Source organism: Maylandia zebra, linkage group LG13 (assembly GCF_041146795.1).
Source record: "Maylandia zebra isolate NMK-2024a linkage group LG13, Mzebra_GT3a, whole genome shotgun sequence".
NCBI lineage: Eukaryota > Metazoa > Chordata > Actinopteri > Cichliformes > Cichlidae > Maylandia > Maylandia zebra.
The window spans coordinates 8,619,400-8,634,782 of record NC_135179.1 but is presented as its reverse complement, the minus strand read 5'-3'; the positions used below and the strand labels follow the sequence as shown (position 1 = coordinate 8,634,782).

At 37.4% G+C, this 15,383-nt stretch overlaps 1 protein-coding gene across 2 annotated transcripts in view; it reads right to left on the bottom strand.

Moving 5' to 3' along the window:
* The window catches only part of ugp2b (UDP-glucose pyrophosphorylase 2b), a 36,591-nt gene that overhangs the window by 18,148 nt on the left and 3,060 nt on the right, over nucleotides 1–15,383 (bottom strand). For both annotated transcript variants that reach the window (XM_014407761.4, XM_014407759.4), the window contains exons 2-3: nucleotides 14,048–14,175; nucleotides 12,049–12,156 (exon numbers count right to left, since the gene is read on the bottom strand). In XM_014407761.4, the coding sequence (XP_014263247.1) occupies nucleotides 12,049–12,156; nucleotides 14,048–14,146 (207 nt within the window). In that variant the 5' untranslated portion in view covers nucleotides 14,147–14,175. The remainder of the gene's footprint in view (nucleotides 1–12,048; nucleotides 12,157–14,047; nucleotides 14,176–15,383) is intronic.

The following is a 15,383-nucleotide window of genomic DNA, read 5'->3' as shown; positions in this document are numbered from 1 at the left end:
AGGAGATGGCTGCGGGTCAGGAAAAAAAAAGCAAACAAACAAAAATAAAGCAAATAAATTCTTTTAATTCTGATTCTGAAAGTGCTTACAACTGCACAGCCTCTGCATCCCACTTCTCACAGATCACCTGTGACTGACCTACCTTTCTCGTTCTTTTACATTTTTCGGCTTTTGCAAGCAAACTGATAGTCTTAAGTTCTTTACAGAAGCAAAACAGAGACATTAACAGCTTTGAGCGTGGGCGGACTAATTACTAGCTGAGCAATGAAACGGGCTGACGCGATACAGAAATGTGAAAATGTCAGAAATTGTTAACTTGATCTGCAGCAAACAGACATTCTGCAACTGCTTCTCGAGCGAATGGTGCAGAAAATAGTCATTAACAAGGCTTGATACACGACACAGCAAGTTTATACATACAGTACACAGCAGTTCTGTTGATTTATTGGAGTATGGTGTGTAAATGTACATTAGAGGATCAGCAATGCAGCTCTCACATCAGCATATCTACCTAACTGCTGTCTCCCACAGATGATGATGATATAAATATATTGTGTCAGCTAGGAACACGTAAACCTGCAGTTCACCCCTTTTCCCACCATTATTTCTTCTCAACTTTAATCAAGAAGCTAAATAAGCTAAATTTTAACCATATGTCATGGTATTTTGATCCCGTCTGTGTTTAAGTCATGTTCTGTGCAGTTTTATCATGCGATTAATGCGTCAGCACTGATAAGGCCGGATGTCATCCTGCCTCCTCTTCCTGTTAAAATAACAGAGTAGCTGATCAGTGATAGTGGACAAACAGCAGACCTCATGCTGGAAACAGTCTCTCTGGTGTTTATCCATTTTGCTCCCCACACACAGAGGATGAGGTTACAAAACACAACACACAAAAATGATGCAGCTGCTACCCGCTCTCCGTCCTTCACAGAGACAGGCATCGTAAAGGACAAATGGATGGCTGGAGGCGGTAAAATGTGTTTACTGACTTGCATTAAAGGAATGGAGATGATTATTGTGCATAACAGCGCAGACAGATGAAATCCCTGCAAGTATTGGGTATCAAAAAAGTCCAGGAGGGAAGGAAGAGAGGCTGTTGACGTGAGGTTATTTACAACGAGAGAAATGTTTTCAGCCGATTTCCCCATCCTATCCCTGTCCCCCCGGAGGGAAATGTCTCCCACACGCTGATGTTCATTTCCCTTTCTGGAGAAAACAGATGGGGGTTACTTTTACCTTTGACTCCTGCGTGTGTGTTGATCCCAGCTACAGCCAGTCAAGTTAAAACCCCATTTGTTGACCAGGGAACATCTCACTGACCACCGACTGAGAAATGTGCTGAATTTGCTCTTCACCATTTCCTCTAACTGAAAAGCTGCTGTCAGAGGCAGCGGTGAACACCTAAAGGAAATCTGCAGAGTATTATATCGACCGCAACGAGCCCACTGTTCGATTACAACTATGAGGGTGTCAGCAGGATTTGTCATGTTACACAGTTAAATTATGGTTTTCACGACATGTTAGCACGATTCGAAGGAGAAAGACATTTTCTCACTAAACTGAGATTACTAAGCACAGTGGAAGCGCAACTCTACTGTCACTAGGAGACAATATTAGGAGACAACAACTGGAAATATTTGTGGGGACAATCACTCGTCTTCCTTTTAGAAAAGGTTCAAAGAAAACAATACAAACATCCCCGGACATGAAATTACTTTCAGCTGTTACTGAGTCAGAGTTGTGCATTTTCCCATCAAGTAGTTTAAACATTTGTATTTTTCCATTCGCCCATCATTCAAAGTTTCTCTTTTTTTATACAAATTAAAACTCACCACTGCCATTTATGCATAAAGATATTCAAGATGTTCCAAGCCACAAACATCTTCTACAGAAAACAAACCTCAGGATCACAACAATGCACGAAATAATCCGCAACCTCATCTCATCTTTTACAAACCGCACGCACACAAAACAATATGACCTTTTACAACTCCAGTGCTGTGTGCCATCAAATCTCCCCACAGCACTGAGTCTGGCTTTTTTATCCAGCATTTTTATTACCGTCAGCAAATAATCTTGAAGATGAGATTTAAACGCTCAGCCCAAGGGGGGTACGCGGTGCAAAGTTCTCTAGTTTGTCCTTGTAGAAATGCTGAAAATGTTTCATACATGTGAATGTCCATGCTGGGAAGAGACTCAAGGGGTAACAATTAAGGTGACAACCAGTCTATTTAGTTTATTCTTGAAAAAGAAAAAAGAAAAGAGAAAAAAGAAAAGAAAAGAGAAAAGAGAAAAAAGAAAAGAGAAAAGAAAAGAAAAGAAAAAAGAAAAGAAAAGAGAAAAAAGAAAAGAGAAAAGAAAAGAAAAGAAAAGAAAAAAGAAAAAAAAGAAAAGAGAAGAAAAGAGAAAAAAGAAAAGAAAAGAAAAGAAAAGAGAAGAAAAGAGAAAAAAGAAAAGAAAAGAAACTTCCACAATTGCGTTGTTTTGTTTTTGGATGGCTTGTCTCTCTGTCATGTTTTTGCAAGTCCAGCATGTCTGAAGCGCTAATAATCACACCTCCAGGTTGGAGTGAACAGAAGTTTGCTAACCAGCACTGAAGAAGAAGATTTAATTCACTAAACTGCCACATTAATAAAGCTGAATAATAATGATATACACTTAGATACATTTATGTGTAATAGATGTAATAGATGTTCTTGCAATATATTGAGTATTGCAGTCAAGTGCTTCCTTTCGCTGTAGTTTTTAATAAACGTTAGCTAACTATGTGCCCTCTTATTTCAGTTTCTCTCTGTCTCGTATGCATATATCATCTCCACAGTCTCATTACAGTCTGTCACTGTCACGACTTTGATTTCATTTTATGTTCTCCGTTTCCAATTCTTGCCTCATCACTTTTCTCTCCCAAACCCTATCATCTCTCTGTCTCCGTCTTTCTTTATGGAATCCTTATCTTTCTGTGAAGCCACATCCTTTTGCTCCTTATTCCTATTTTCCTGCCCTACTCTCCATCTTTAATCTTCTCTCTCTGTGTCTGCAGCTTCTGAGATCGTTAAGGACAAAAAAAAAAAGAAGGAAAAAGCAGCTAAGAACTAAAGTAACATCATCATTTACTTATCATGTATAAAAACATATCACACAGAGACAAACCAAACTGGCTTATCCTGAGCTACTTCTATAGGGGAAAAAAGTATTTCTTAAGAAGTAGCCAAACTTGCAGAGTGGCGTAACTGCTGACAGTGAGAAACAGAGTTTGTAGTAAGAAAGATCAGGTTGTGTTCTTTGAGCTACTGTACCGAAAAACACTTTCCAGAGTTCTGTTTATTCCATTTATTTTGTGACACCTGATGAACATGAAAGCACGGATGAAACTACTGGAATTTTAAAAATGTTATAGAAAAATCACAGTTTAAACAGAGCTCATGAGTAGTAACCAATGTTTTAATAAATCCTTTGCAAGGTTTTGTTAATCCATTTATATATGGTTCATAAGCTAATAATAAATGGATAATAAAATTCCTGCACAAGATAAGTGCTCCAACTGTCCAACCAGTCAAAGATACTTTTAATTTTTTGGCTACCAAAAAGTGGTGATAATCAGAGTGATCTGCAATAGTTTGCATTAAAAATGCCACGCCTCCACACATCTTCTCCTACTTATCCAATTCAGGGACATATTGGAGGCTGGAGCATAGGGCAAGCTGCTGCTCTGATGCTGGGCTAACACAAAGAGACAGACAGCCATTCAGGCACAGCTTTACATCTACAGCCAATTCATCAGACATCTTTGTCTTTGGACTGCAGAAGCAAGCTGGAGAGAACGTGCAAACTCCACAAATAGTTTCATACTCAAGAAATCAGCATCAACACGGCACTAATCACTGCACCACCACGCTGCCCACCCATTAAAAATACAATAAAATAATATCAGATTCAAATGTGACTGAATCTGTTTGACTATACTTTTACTTTGGCGTGCAACAGTTGTTCACACAGGAAGTGAGCAACTTCTGAGATGCAGTTTGGGTAAATTATTTCATAACTTATGGCACAGATATGTGTGGGTGTACAACTATGCACTCTTTAAAATGAGTGCAGTGCTCCGTAACCTCAAAATGAGAGGAAACAACAGGAAGAGATTACTGTGGGTCGTTAATCCAACTATAAAGACAAAAAACAATATACCAATAATCCAATAATAACCAATAATACTAATCCTCTAAAACCCACCCTCAAATTAACAGAGGAATGATAGGACGGTTGACTTTTGAGAAGATTTCCTAACCTTCCTTCCTAGTTTAATAACAGTTTATGACTGATCTGTAAAACAGCAGTTAATGATTCACAAAACACTAATAAAAATAAAAAAAAATAAAAAATCATAAGTTACTACTTACAGCGCACTCAAAAAGAGTGGTACAGAAAGTAGAAGGAAGCTATAAATACTAAGTTTTCCAGGGTTTTTTTGTCAAACGCTAATTCGTTTTATTCACACTGAAAATGTCTCATTATTTAAAATGATCATAGTTTGTGTCCACAAGTACAGATTTCAAAGAAATTACAAGGAGAAAGCAGGTGACAGGTGTGAACCTATGACGCACAAGAAAGTCTATAAAGGAAACACTTGGGAAGCTTCAGTAACTAATTCCTTTGTTATACCTGAGTGACTCGCTCTGAAATTCATCAAACTAATTTGGTGGAACAGGACAAGTGACTTTGCACGATTATGTGTGTCAGTCACACACAAGAAATGAGAAATAACTGTAGAAATGAACAGCAACACATTGACAAACTTTACCACAAACTTCACAAACAAAGCCCTATGAGAAACTGACACATGGCTTTCATAGCTGTGACGGACTGCAATGTTAGGAATGCACACATGTACGCTTCATGAGTCTCTTTAGGTATTTAAGCTGTGAGGCAGCTAATTTAAGCAAGCTGGTGTCGATGTGGTATAAATGAAAACAATCTGCACAAAATATTTTAGCTGTCCAAATCTGGCGAGTACGAGGAGTACAAAGATGTGGTAGGAGAGCAGGGTGTGACGCAGAGTGCGGATGTTGTGGTTTTCTGGTAAAGGGTGTAATCATTAGCTATGGTTACGTTCAAGACATATGGCTCTCCATTTTTACAGTTTAAACTAGACCTTCAATTTCTATACAAACTAGTGTTTATTATTAGTTTTGTAAATGGCTTAAGGTAAAAAAAGAAATAAAACAAGTCAAGACACATAATAGGACAAGCACATACTTACATGCAATTCTTCAGATGCTCATTGCTGCATCATAACCACTATTACTGAGAATATTTATTGCTCTTTGCACCCTTGCCTGCACACAACTATGTTTTTATGCCTTAGTGACATTTTAACAGCTAAAGGTACTTTTCACTGTTCCCTTTATTTCCCCAAGGGATTGTCACAGTGGATCTGCATATTTGAGTTGGGAAATTTCATACCGGATGCCCTTCCCGCCTATATATCCTGGCTTGGTGACAGTGTTATCCCAAAAAGTGATGCCCAATGTTTGCATTTACTGTTAACTTCCAGTATCCTTGTTTAATTTGGTAAATACACAGTAGACGACAGGACTTACAAAAAGGTTATAGAATAAAGAAACGAGCAGTTGTGCAAATACGCTTATGGCTAAATTATAAAGCAATCGAACTTTTTTTGCCTAAACACATTTATAGAGCTGCTATGCTATGTTTTGCAATTTTTCCTGCCCTCTTGGCCAGAACCTGGAAATGACCTATAATCTTTTCTGACAGATTATAGGTCAACAAGTCATTTACCAAAGTTCAAATACCAGTAATACTTTTTTGGCACAACACCCTGCTAGGCCAAATGTGTCGAATTGAGGTGAACACGTTGCTGCTGACATTGATGCTTTTGTAAATGTGCATCTAATCCAATTAATCAATCATTTAAATTTTCTTTTTTCTTCCCGTGTGTTTCACAAGGTCTGCTGTGTTGCCTTAACATGTTTGTGCAATCTCATCTTACAGCTCAACAATTCATTACTGCAGTGTTACTTTCCACTCCATCAAAAAGAGAGAGAGAGAGAGAGAGAGAGAGAGAGAGAGAGAGAGAGAGAGAGAGAGAGAGAGAGAGAGAGAGAGAGAGAGAGAGAGAGAGATTAACTTCCACAGAACGCAGACTGAAAGCCAACTCTCAGACTCATCTGATTCTGCAGATCCATTTGCTCACTGGCTGCACTCAGGTGCTGCTCCTAACTGCTCAACAACAGCTCAACGAAAATGGAGTGTTTAAATTTCAAAGATCCCCCTTTTGAGATTAAACTGAACTTCAATCTTGCACTATTAAGTTAACGCAAAAACATGCAGCACTGGGGAAACTGGAGGGGAGCACTGAAGGCATCCATTGAAGGTCTACAAAGTGGGCTTTTTTTTCGGCGAAAGAGAAACAAACTCTAGACACCCTGACAGTTTCACACTTTGACTATGTAAAGTGACTGATGCACACTAGCGCCATGATGACGTCCTCTGGCTGGTGTGGTTGGTTGGTTTGTTTGGTTTCCTGCTAAGACGACAGTGTAGAGTTAGAGGTGTAAATGTTAACAAAAATGAACAGGTATTTTAAAGTCCCCTGTTAAAACCGTATGTGCTCAATAAAGGGCACTAGGTATAGTTAGATAGAAATTACCCATGTCATTGATCACAGAGTGGTAGAAAAGAGAAGCTGGCCAACTTCATTCATTCATTCATTTATTTGTTCATTTTCAGGCACAACAAATACCTATATTGAACATAAAATGCACAAAACAAAAAACAAAAATTGCCTGAAAAAGGAGTGGGACGAAGAAAACTTATTAAATCCCACCCCTATACTCACTCATCAACAAAAAAAAACAAACTTCCCGCAGCTACGCCCATCATTGCATACAGACCCATCAACAGCCCCGGGCACATACAAGCATCTAAACGGCAGCTCGCAAACAACAATTAGAGCCTTCATAACTGAATACAGAATATATAAATTATAAATTGCATTACCACAGGTAACAGGCAGTAATAACTACAAGTAACAGACACACATACATATACATACATATATATCTACACACACATGTACATATATGTACATACATACGCACACTTTTTTTTTTTTTGGAATCCATACCAGCAATGGTAAGAGAACAGACATTACAGAGCACACTAAAAACCATCATTGAGTATACTGTGACCAGACCAACTGTTTGTAGAGAAATTTAAATCTATGAATATTTTTGCATTGTTTAAGTTGTAAACTCAGACTGTTCCAGATTTTCACACCACATACAGACACACAAAAGCCTTTATGGGTTGTTCGAGTTCTGGGTAATTTGAATTCTCCAAAGCCTCTCACATTATAAACCTTTTCTCGAATTTCAAATCTAGTTTGTAAATTTGCCGGTAAAAGTTTAGTAAAAGCTTTATACAAAATTATGGATGTATTGTAATTAACCAGATCCTGGAATTTAAGTAACTTTGCCTGAAGAAAGAATTTGTGAGTATGATCTAGATAACCAGCCTTGTGAATAATACGCAGTGCTCGTTTCTGTACTGTGACTAATGGATTAGTTGTATTTTTATATGTGTTTCCCCACACTTCCACACAATATGTAAGATATGGAAGAACCAGGGTACAGTACAGAGTACGAAGTGCATCTTTATCAAGGTATGGTTTCACTTTGTTCAAAACTGCGAGGCTTCTGGAAATTTTGGTTTTTATGTGTCTGACGTGGGGTTTCCATGAAATTTTATTATCAATTACGACTCCCAAAAATTTGTTTTCACTCACATTATCAATTGGTACACCTTCAATGATAATTGGTAATTCTACATTATATTTTAAATTACCAAAAAACATTGCTTTAGTTTTATTTATATTTAATGATAATTTATTTATGTCCATCCATTTTTTTTATTAATTTTAGCTCCCTGTTTACGGTCATTACAAGATCAGTATAATCATCGCTACTGAAAAATATGTTGGTGTCATCTGCGAACAGTATGAGTTTAAGTACTTGAGAAACATCAAAAATATCATTTATGTATACATTGAAAAGTTTTGGTCCCAACGCTGACCCTTGGGGAACACCACATGTAATACCAAGTTTCTCTGAATGGTAATGCCCTATGCTAACATATTGTTCCCGACCCGTTAGGTAACTTTTTAACCAGTTACCAGCTTTCCCTCGAATACCATATCTTTCCAATTTATCCAATAATATTGAGTGATTGATTGTGTCAAAGGCCTTTTTGAGATCAACAAAAATACCAACTGCATATTTATTTTTATCCAGTGTATCAGTAATTTCTTCTACTGCCTCAATTATCGCCATTGAAGTGGTTCTTTGCGTTCTGAAACCATACTGACCAACATTTATTATTTGATGTTTTTCAGGGAATTTTTCTAATCTTGAATTAAAAAGTTTTTCTAGAATTTTTGAGAATTGAGGCAGTAGAGAAATAGGCCTATAATTGGTAAAACTGTGTTTGTCATTACTTTTATATAGTGGTATTACTTTTGCAATTTTCATTTTTTTTGGAAAACAACCGGACTGAAATGATAAATTACAGATATATGTTAAGGGACTAGCAATATTCAGAATAACCTGTTTAACTACAGACATATTTATGTCATGATAATCCATTGAAGACTTACTTTTACATTTTAATGTGATATTTATTACTTCTTGCTCATTTGTAGCTGAGAGGAACAGTGAAAAGGGATTTGATTTTATATTACTGATATTTTCATTTTTATGACACGGGATGTCTGCTGCTAGTTCAGGGCCAACATTTATGAAGAATTTATTGAACCCATCGACAATATTACTCATGTTGTGATTTTCACCATTTGCATCAGTAAAATATTCAGGATATGATGTTCCAGAAGATCCTTGTTTAATTAAGTTGTTTAACACATCCCAAGTTCCTTTTATATTGTTTTTATTTTCATATAATCTTCTTCTATAATAAAGTTGTTTGCTCGTTCTTATAATATCAGTCAATTTATTTCTATATGCTTTATATCTTTGTTCCACTTCTTTTGTTTTTACTTTGATAAACTGTTTATACAGATTGTTTTTCTTTTTGCAAGCATTAAGAATTCCTTTTGTGAGCCAAGGACTTTTTATCTTTTTTTTTCTTTGTCATGTGTTCGTTTACAGGACAATGTTTATTGTACCACATAGTAAAAATATCTAGGAAATTATCATAAGCCTTGTCCACATCTGACTCTTCATACACCGAACTCCAATCTTGTTGTGCTAAATCGAAATTGAAGGCATGAATTGCTTCTTCATTTATTGTTCGCTTTGCTATCATGATCTTGGTATCTATTTTTTTTAAATCACAGTCACACAAAGTAAAAACTGGTAAGTGGTCAGTTATATCACAGACAAGCAGGCCACTATTAATTTGTAGTTTTATCCACAGTTGCTTAAGAAGACAGTACAAAGAGGCTGACTACTGCAATCCACGAGGGGGCCTTCAGGATACAAACAAACAGCTCAGAAATGTGGGTGTTATCCCTGTAAAGTCTACAATGGTCCATTACCATTTCTTTAGAATCATTCTAATAAGATAACCCTGTGTCTAAAAATGTTAACAGTCACCAAGATTACATTATAATGGATCTTACTGTTATGGCTTTACTGTAATGGAATAAAGTAAAGCCAGGAGTACTGCACTGGTGTTCGTTTGCAGAAAGAAGGATTACAAACAGACAAGCAAACTATGGAGGTGCACTTATAGATTGTATAAAACATGGACGTAGACACCACACTGGCACACACTGGGATGCTATAGCTCTGCTTTCTCACAACCACTACAATCAAGCAGATGCAGGATTAGATCATGATGCTAAAAAACACCCGATCACAAGTAGGCCCCAACATCCTATATGATGGACAATAAGAAAATCACAAGAATCAATGTAACCAGTGCCGAGTCAGTCATACTTGGACCTGGAATAGTGAAGTCATCTTGGAAGTATCATTACCAAGCACAGTGGTCCAGATTTAGATGTCAAAGCATGGAATCAAGAGAAGAACAGTCTTTCTACAGCTCATGAACTGCTGGAGGTCCCGAGTGCCGTTACAAAGAAGAAAAATCTGACTTTTCAGTTTCAACAGTAAGGCTTTGCCTTCATTTGCGGATGACACATAGAAGAGAACAAAGACTGTCCTTAAAGTGTAGAAAGACGAGACCCCACTAAGAAAATGTGTGGTACTTGGAGCTAGCTAGAGATAAAGGCCCATTAAGGGTTAGTGAAAGGAAAAATGATTCAGGTTTCCACCATGTTAGTTTTTTGAACACAAAGTCACTACGCTTCTTAAGACAAGAGGGGGAACAACAAATCTGGAACAACAAACCAACCAACCACACACACACACACACACACACACACACACACACAAAAAAACAAAAAAAAACAAAAAACCAACATTACTGGTTGATCCATGTATTTCACAGTGTTCCCCGGTGCTAGCTGACAACACCTAAGCACTTTCTATGCAGCAGCCTGCAAGCGTACAGAGTTTAGCAAGAAAAGGAAACCTATTCTGTGTAATCGTGTAATCTGAAACCACCCACTTTGAATTTTGGTCACTCAATCATCCAAAAAAAATGCACTCTGTTTACAGACTTGGATTATTCTATACATTAATTTTGTGTTTTGTTTGTGGTGTTCATTTCATTGTTGAGTAAATATGTTTGTAAAATGATGTGATATTCCATAAATCATTCCTTATACTTCTATATGTTGTCAGTTTAAACAATGGCAGTAAGAAACAGTTTTAAATAGCTCTGAATAACATTATTATCATTTTGACCTTGAGTCCAATCTATCTGACCTTGAATGTGTGCGTGTGGTCAAATGTGACATGACATTTCCAATCCTTATATAGAACTTTCTATATGTTGACGATACACGCCGCATCTGTAAGGATCACAGGTTTTAAGTCACAAGGTTTACTGTCAACTTTATGCAAATTAATCATTATGTGGACCTTGAACACATTAGTGGATGCAAGTCAAATTTGAATGGATTGTTAAGATGCTTCCACTCTACGCCCCTACAAGGTTCTATCAAAATTCACTCAAAACCTTTCGAGCCATCCTGTTTAAAGACAGAGTGACACACATGCAAAAGTTACCAAAAACATGACCTCCTTGGTGGAGGTGAAAATAATAGCTGATGACAACCACACATCTTTTTTCTCTCTCTTTGTTGACTCTAACAAAGGTTTTCATTGGTGCAGGAACTCCTTAGGTCATTGTAAATCCTGAGGCAAGCTGAATTTATAGTTTGTCCAGAGTGTAAAAGTAATTTTCTAAGCGGAGCATTTTTAGGCAAACAAACTAATACAATCGTCTATTCTTGCCATTGTTATAAAGAGCTCCAAAGCAAGCTCATCCAACAGCTCTGAAGCTGCTGAGTAATGTTAGTCACACATCAGACTTGCACAGTGCAGACAGATTCTTGAAGCACTAAAACTAACTTTATTACCGACTGCGTTAGGCGTTGTTAGGAAAACGCCGCTGTGCAGAAATATAAATGCAGGTTCCTCGCTAGGTTTAACGACACCAACGCGCTGGTATTAAAACTTGCAAAACACCAACTGTCTAACTGTTTTTTTCCCCACAATCACAGTGAATGACGAATATCTGGGATTGAAATGAGTGATGCTTTCACAAGTTGAAAAGAAGAACTTATCACTGCAATCTTTTGGTATCACTTAATCTCACAACTGGTGAATGCATCACCAAAATCATATTTCATCATTTCACTTGTACTTTCAGTGGTAAGGGTAAAATCAAATCGAATCCGACAACCCACCGATTAGAAGTTATTTTATTCTGTATTCAATATCAGCTACTTTTTTAATATATGACATATCTACCATTGCTATGGGGTCGAATGCCCCCTTCTGCAAGGAAAATAGATGCTTTAATATTTTAAACAAAGACAAATCCAGAGTCAACACAGACAAACATACAATTAACCACTAAAAACAAAAAAAGAAGGCTTACAGAGTCTTCTGGAGGTCGCTGTATCTTGATCCACTCCACTGATGGTCCCTTCACCTGCAGAAATCTATGGAAGAGATTCTTGAAGCCCTCAAAGTCTTTCTTGGATACCTGAAAAACAAAGATGTTATCTTAAACTAAGGCTGAGGTTTGCAAAGTCAATATGAAGTGGTCTCTAGAAAGACATGAAAATGTTGAAAATCACTTCTGAAATGGCCTCAGTTATTTCAGAGTATTATCGCCTTGAGGGCAGAAGAGAAGCTGCACGCCTTGGAAAAATGGTTTGACTAAAACCACTATACTTAATTTTACAGGCATTTTACGGTTTATTTAAGTGGGGCTGGTGTCTTGAATTTAAAAACTTCCATTCATCAAATTCATACTGGAAAGCTTTAAATTTAAAAGATGAGTTTGAGGATTCGCGATACAATATTGTAGACATCTGTATTGCAATTTCAGTCTCAGTTTCATGGATTGTTACACACATTGAGCAGTGTGCTTCAAAGGCCCCATACCTCTCATATAAAAAGGATCATTATTGTTCTATGCAAATTTATGGGTGTGAACTTCATTTAAAAACTGTTTATTTCTTTCCTGTGGGTGATTTAGCATATTCTTTAAGTTCAACAGTATAGTGCAAAACTGCAGCAAAGGACCTTTTTATATTTCCACATTTGAAGCCTTAATCTGTATTTGTTTTAAACATATAGTTATTATATTTTTAACACAGACAAACAAAATAGCCAAGGTCCCGAAAAATATTTAAACACCCTTTTTTGTCCCGAATACACATTAATTGTTTTACTTGAAGGTTTGATACAATTTGTCTGGTCCACTGTGACTATATGAAATTTGTTTTGAACTTCTCTTCAGAAACCATTTTATACACGACTTTAACAGATGTGCACACAAACAGATGAAACAGCATCTGGACATCAAATACAAGAATGATGTATTCATACATTCTAAACTTCACCAGCCAGTGGGAATAATAATAAAGTATATCTTATTTTAAAAAGTGAAATCTACAGTATAATTACTTCATGTCAGCCACACATAGCTGGTTGGATTTATTGAAATTAAATTGAAATTTTCGTTTGCTTTTACACAAAATATTTGGATTTGTACAGTCCAGACTTTGTCACATGCCATGTAGCTTTGTGCTTTTTCATCTTTTAATTTTAAAAAAAAAAAAGAAAAAGAAAAGGAAAAGTCCCATTTATGGGTGATGAAAAAAAGTCAAACACCCAATGTGGAGCAAATAACAGTTTAGGTGGCCGTCACTGTCTCGACTTTCACACTGGTATCCAATTACACTGGAGACCTTCAAAGTTCAATGAGTAACCCATTGTGTGTATGCGTGCACATGGCGTTTTACACGTATAAGTTACAGGAAGTACAAAAGCGATTCCTGTTAATATATTTGAAAGTGTGTGGGAATTACTGCTCACACCTGCATGTGACAGACTTCTCACCTCTTTACTCTGAGTGTTTTATTCCCTGATTGCTTGCAGTTAAACAAGGTTTGGTTAATGCCTGAAAGAGTTTACTGCTAAACACTGCACTATTTATTTCCAGTTTTGTCCCAAGCTTTATGCTAGTTTAAAGCCAAAGAAATCTCACAGAGGAAAGACGAGTCTGTAGAGTGTTAATGTTGCCATTTTAATTTGGATTTTAGTCTTACGTTGGTGCTGTGGGCTGAAAAGAGCTCACTCAGGTTCATTTAGGGCTAATGAGAAAATCTGCCTAGTCTCTTAGGGCCTGCACCCCTCTGCTGACGTATCATGTCTGAATAAAACCAGACAAAAATGGGCGAATGTTGCTTAAGAAGTTTGGCTGCTAAAATGTTATGAGATATGTAGGTGGAACCCTTTTTGGCAGTGTGCTCCAGTATGTGTCACTTTTTGTGTTTTCCCAGCATTGTGACCCCACCACCCTCTGAATCACAACCAGATGGTCAGAGAGGGAGGGAGAAAGACAGCAAAGCAGACAGTTTGTGTACCTCTCGCTCAGCCCCTGTGGTGGTGTCCAGCAGCTTCTCCAGCTCATCGTGCATGGAGCTCTCCAGTTGCTGCCGCATCGTTTCCTGGAACTGAGCCATCCCTCCGTTAGCCACACCTTTACTCAGACCTAAACACGAAAGACGGTGAGATACGGAGTGAGACGGGAGACAGTTTTAACGTGTTTGATTCGTATCATATGCTCAATCCTCAGAGTGAAACATTTCTCGATTTTTTGCTGATTTTATTCATTGTTTATTTTTGTGTGTGATAAAATTATGTCTGATTACGCAACATAGAAACATAAATTCCTGTAAGGTTTTTCCTGGCTCAAAAACTTTAACCCACTTTAAAAAAAAAAAAAAAAAAAAAGGCTGAATATATTATTTCAGTTCTTACCTCTTTTGTAGCCAGTTAAAAACCCCACCTTAATGTGCAGAAAAGATAAGTCCATCTAAAGCGTAACTGGCCAATCAAATCAAGAGGTTGAATGCCCTTCGCCCCTGATTCTGTTTATAGTGTTTAATGGACAGAATTTCTACATGTAGCCAGACGGCTTCCTTTTTGGTAGTAGCTACAGTATGAAGATGTAAGCATGCAAGCACTGCATAGCACCCACAGACCACCAATGGGTGCTTGAGAAGCCCATGTCTCTCTGACATCATACAGATCCAACAGTAAAAGAAAAAAATAGTCTGAAGCGTTAAAGCACTTTTAACTTTTAGCTTTTAACATACTTGCACATAAACTCAGGTTTGTAAAGTTACATCTGAACAAATCACAAGACTTCTGGAATGATGTCCTTTCAGAGGATGATGCCAAAGTGGAAACGTCTGGACATAATGCACAGCCCCACTTTTGCTAAAATGCTCAACTTGCCTCCATATAAACACCTCATACCAACTGCGAAGCACAGGGGGTGATGAATTGGGCTTGTTTCGCACCAAGAACCTCTATAGCACATGGACACCTTGTGTTCCTTGAATCGTCAATGAATACAACCAGACTGAAATGCTGTTTGTTTTTTTTTGCTTTGTTTTTTACTTGCAGTCATTTTAGACCAAACGATTTTATCCTCAGTTTAATCAACAGCAGCCCTGATCTCAATGGAAACACCTGAGTGACTGATGTACAAAGAAGTAAACACAGGCTCTTGTACCATTATTGTAGCATGGGCACAGTCTTTGAGTCAACAGCCATCTGCGCCGTATGATAAAAGCAATGACATTTAAGAGGAGGGCTGTCATGCTTCTAGTTAGACTTGACGTAAAAGGGTTGAGGTATACTTAAAGAGTCACTGTAGCACCCGTTATTCCAAGCAGCGACACCCTCGTGATT